At 32.9% G+C, this 5,261-nt stretch overlaps 1 protein-coding gene across 1 annotated transcript; it reads left to right on the forward strand.

The window, feature by feature from the left end:
* The first annotated feature begins 2,604 nt into the window (after positions 1–2,604).
* On the forward strand, positions 2,605–4,209 carry LOC145089887 (inactive protein kinase SELMODRAFT_444075-like). Its single transcript, XM_079028274.1, has 5 exons — positions 2,605–2,761; positions 2,846–2,988; positions 3,068–3,165; positions 3,277–3,503; positions 3,623–4,209. Exons 1-5 carry the CDS (start codon positions 2,605–2,607, stop codon positions 4,207–4,209), a joined length of 1,212 nt encoding a protein of 403 aa, XP_078884400.1.
* Positions 4,210–5,261: the final 1,052 nt, after the last annotated feature.

Below are 5,261 nucleotides of genomic sequence, written 5' to 3' on the forward strand. Positions count from 1 at the left end.
ATTTACAGGAATTTTATTATAAATGCCCCATGTTTGAATCCCAAATATCGATCCAATTTTTTGGGTTGTGGTTGTTTCTCTCTTGAACCACTTCCAACCCGTTTCGATTTGGTAAAAAAATTCGTTTTTATTAATTTAACCTACGAAAATGACGACGAGATGGAGTAGATCGAAGAAGGTGAGAAGAATTTTTTAGCAATTTGATTTTAGCAGAGATAGTGGCTTCAACAGAGAAGAGATGTCTGTTGTCGCTGTAAACCCTAGGGTAAAATTCAGTGACAAACAAATCATCGCTATCCTCGACGAGGTTTTCCGAACGTTCGACGACTTCATTAGCTTTAGAAGAAGCTTCCACTTCATTGGTGCTGGAAAGGGCTTCATCTTTCTCAAGAGAATTAGAATGATCCAAATTAGGTAAAAAGGGAAATAGATGGTTGTGATACACTGAAATCTCTTTAATGGATCTCCAGCAGTCCGATACATCAAGCAGTGAAAGGCTCAAGTGATTCAAGGTAATGGTTACCACTGTTTGGGTGTTGATTATAGATATGATGAGGGTGAGGAAGGAAAGGATTCTGTGGGTTGTCTTGATCTCTTTGAGCTAATAAACTGGTTGCAAGATTTCTTGATGGGTTTATAAAGGAGAGGTCAGTGTAAGTAGGTTGTTGCAAAGTATTTGATTTGGATGATGAGTCAATATTATCACTGTGAATCGAAGAGGACAAAGAGGAAGTGTTAGGAAGGCTGATGCTAAGAGAGAGATCAGGAAGTTGAGTTGAAGAGGAAGAAACACAACACCGACACCAACACCAAATACAAAAGAAAAAGTAAAAAATTGAAGGGTAAAAAGCTAAGAAATATCTCTTTGAATATAAAAAAAGGAGAGAGAGAGAGAGAGAGAGAGAGAGAGAGAGAGAGAGGGACCGTTCTATATTAAATAATTATATTTTTTATTTTTTTTAAATAAGGCAAAACTTCATAAATGGTCTCTGTAATAGTGAAATAACAGAAATGCCCTTCACTTAATGATCAAAAGCTAACGGAGTTAGCGAAAAGGACCATTTGTTAAAGGTTTTGAAACCACAGGGACCGTCTGTGAGGTTTTTTGAAATTAGAGACTAAACTTGATATTTTCAGAAACCACATGGACCATTTTTGAAGTTTTGTCTTGTTTTTAAGTTTAAAAAGAAAACGAAGTGACTATTTTTTTCTCTTATTTTCTAACATGTAGTCCATGTGTGTATGAAAATGGGATAACAAGTAAAAAAATGTGAGCAATGGTATAATAAAATCAAATAAAGTCAATTTTAATACAATTAAAAGTTTAGTTACTTGAAGCAAAATTGTTTTATTGTTAATCATTTTATGACATTTTTCCCACAATGTCTACATGTCAGTTAAAAAGTTAACGTAATGTATATATGTTGATATATATATTGCATTAATTACGAAAATATAGTTGAAGTATGGTCTGTTTTTTTTAGAACAGCGAGTTAATATATGCCTTGATTGAATCCAAAATCTTCTTGTTTATATTCTTGTAATAAACATATTGTTAGACACCTTGTTATCTAAATAGACTAATTCTAACTTATAAATATGATAAATTATATACACTTTTTTAATTAAAGTAACGTTAAATACAAAGAATACTTTTTGGTTTATTGGTAAGACACATGCATACGTCCAAAAGATCTTGAACTCGAGCCTTATTATAGGCATTCTTTCTATTTCTTTTTATTAGACTGCCACGTCAACAAAAATCCCGAACTTTATAGACTTTTAAAACACGGCCAAAAATCTCAAACTTTATAACCTCTTATGACCCGTAACTAACAGTTTATAATGACTGGGTATACATTGGGTTTTTGGTCCAGGCCTGGGTATAGCCCGTTCAAGGCGCAATGCCTCCATCAAGGCCCACATTTGATCACCTCTACTCCTTTAGTACTAATTTAGTTTTTTAGCAAAAAAAAAAAAAGAAAAAAAAAGTATCTATGTTCATGAGGCATATACTTTATAGTTTTTAACGAATTTCATTTGTGATTGACAATCTTATACTTAATTCATTTTAAATTATATATCGATTTTAAATCAAATATATAAAAACAAAAAATAGAACTTCACAAGGGATGTCAAAATAGAAATCATCACTTTATCTATTTACGAAGAAAATGATCATCATTTTTTGCCATCGTATCTGATTTTGCATATAAAATCAAACTTAACAAGGTACCAAAAAACATACTTACCAAACTATACCATGTTTGATAGTGATATTTTGATGACTCCAATCTCTAGGGAATCATATAAATTAAAAAAGACAAATTTTTATGTATCCTAAGAACAAAAATCAAAACAATTAACAAGAAAAAAACTTAGGTAAACCCAACGTTAATTCAAACAATAACCATGTTCTCAGAAATCACCAACATCCATTCTGTTAGTATTTATAACCACAAGAACTCATTTATTTTCTCTCCTTTTTTTTTCTCTCACCATATTAGAGATTGCATCTATGACTTGTACCTTATGTTTCACTTCTTGCACATTGGCTATTTTTATTATTTGTTCGTAGAACTGTAGAACCCTAGAAAGGTTTCAATGGAAGGTCAAAGTCCGAGTCAAAAGGTGGTGTTGGTTCACGATGCCTCCGGAGGTGTCCGAATGAATGCTGTTAGATGGATTCTTGATGGATTTGAATTGAAGGATGGCGATATGTTTGTTTTTCTTTCTGTTCTTCATCAAATCCACCATCCCAGTATGTCTGTAAATTATCTGGTTTTGGGATTTTGTTAGAAAGACTAAAATACCCTTTTACAAATCTTTGTAATTGTATTTGTAGTGGGTTACAAAATCCGAGTGGATAGTTCGATGTTTGGAGGAGCAAACCAAAAGGCTATCGATGAGGAAGTTGCTAGGAAGAAGAAAGAGCACGAGGACAATTTGGAACTTGTTCAACTCTCAACACTATATGAAATGCAAAAGGTAAATCTAAGGGTAATCTGGTCCTTTTCATTAAAAGATGTTTCTTTATGAATTATTAAATTGTATCATATGTTTTCAGATCAATTTCAAGATCGAATTGGTGACTGGGCCTATACCCAAGAATGCAGCCGTAGAAGCAATCAAGAAATTTGATGCAACATGGATAATTCTTGATAGGTAAATCGGCAACTTTTTTAATGTAAAATAAATCATGAATATCTGAAAAGTTAATCATATGATTTAACGTGTCAAAAAGATTCATTATTTAGAAGTGGTAACGTTTATTAGGAGAATGAAGAGAGACAGAAAGTATTTCCTAGAGAAGCTTTCATGTGGGATATCAAGAATGAAGCACAATGACGATATAATAAAAATACGAGGACCAAAGCTGTCAATGGCTCAAAGTCCGAGGATGCCTCTGTCATATGGTGATATGTTACCAGTCGACCACAAAATTTCGACCAAGCAACCACAAAACGATGAAGATTTATTCAGCATCGAATTTGATTCCTCACGTAACTATATATTTCCAAAAGACCTAAAATATTAATAAATTAATAAATAATAAATAATAATTTTGTCGTATTTTTTAGAACTATAACTGATTTGTTATTTAAAGAAATTAATTGAACAGATGCAAGTTCCGCGAGCACAAGAACTAGCATTAGTGACGGTTTACTAAGCATCGGGAATAATAATGACGACAAAGTACAACTATCAACTCTTCTAGAAGCATTTGGGGAAGAACAAGAACAAGAGAAGTCTCCTCAAACTGAAACACTACTGATAGTACAAGTTGATCAGAAGAAATGTACAACTTGCAACAGCACAAGGCCGACAAGTTTGTGGAAAACTAGAAACTTCCTCTATTCAGAGCTCATCGATGCCACAAACCGATTTTCATCTGAAACTTTGATCTATCGAGGTGAAAACGAAGCCGTTTTTTATGGAACCTTGAAAGACACTAAACTCAATGTCATCGTTAAAGAACAAAAAGATGTTAGAAAATACAAGTCGGAAATGCAAGCACTTGAAAAAACAAGAAACGAGAATGTGATCATGTTGTTAGGAACTTGTTTAGAGAAAAACGTGAGACTACTTGTCTTCGAATTCGCATGCAATGGTTCACTTGATCAACATTTGTCACGTAAGATCTTATTATTGTATAAAAACTTTATATTTTGTCATTTTTGTGAACTTATATATATGTTAATATGGTAAAATAGATCAAAGCGCTAGACCATTAACGTGGGGTGAAAGGATAAAAATTGCAATTGGTGCATCTAAAGGGTTGTGTCATTTACATGAGAATAACATAATCCATGGTGATGTAAGGCCGAAGAACATATTCTTGACACATGACTTTGAACCTCTAGTAAGTTGTTGACTTTTTGTTAAGCTATGTAATAATGCTAAATTGCTAATGCATTACAACTTCTAATGCACATGGTACAAAACTCGATATTAGATTGCAGGGTTTGGGCTAGCAAGAATGGAAAAAGAGCCACAAAATGATCACTTTATAATAGGTACATTCGGTTACGTGGCACCAGAATATACAGAAAGAGGAAAAGCCACTAGGAAAACAGATGTTTTTGCATTTGGAGTCGTTTTATTGGAGCTTATTACAGGTCGAAGTCCCACAGATACACGACTCAAAGGCCAAAATTTTCTAAATTGGGTATCTTTTATTCATATTAAATGTTATTTTTGTTGTAGGGAAAATGACTTAAAAGCCCAACGAAGTTTCCAAACCATTCAAAAAACCCCAATCAAGTTTTGTCTGTTCAAAAAAACCTAACTAACTTAACATTTTGTCTAAAAAGTCCAACAAAGTTCTAAACCGTTCAGAAAATCCCAATTTTGTTTTGCTTAAATTCGTTGGGCTTTTTTTCAACAGTCAAAACATGATTGGAGTTTTTTAAACGTTTTGGAAACTTCGTTGGTCTAACAAGTCATTTTTCCGATACGGTAATAAGCCACATCATATGATTATCTTATTTGACTTTCAGGAAAGTGTAACTTAGTTGGGCTTTTTAGACAAAATGTTAAGTTTGTTGGGTTTTTTTGAACAGACAAAACATAATTTGAGTTTTTTAAACGGTTTGGAAACTTCGTTGGGCTTTTAAGTCATTTTCCCTTTTGTTGTAATATGCAACTAAAAATTGTAAAAAATATCATGCTTTATTAATTTGTACGTTATTCTATGCTTCAGGCTATTCCACTTGTAACGGAAAGGAAATATTCTGAGTTGATTGATCCTGGAATTGCGT

The sequence above is a fragment of the Lactuca serriola genome, chromosome 2 (assembly GCF_051521515.1).
Source record: "Lactuca serriola cultivar US96UC23 chromosome 2, Lser_US96UC23_V15, whole genome shotgun sequence".
In the NCBI taxonomy this organism is placed as follows: domain Eukaryota; kingdom Viridiplantae; phylum Streptophyta; class Magnoliopsida; order Asterales; family Asteraceae; genus Lactuca; species Lactuca serriola.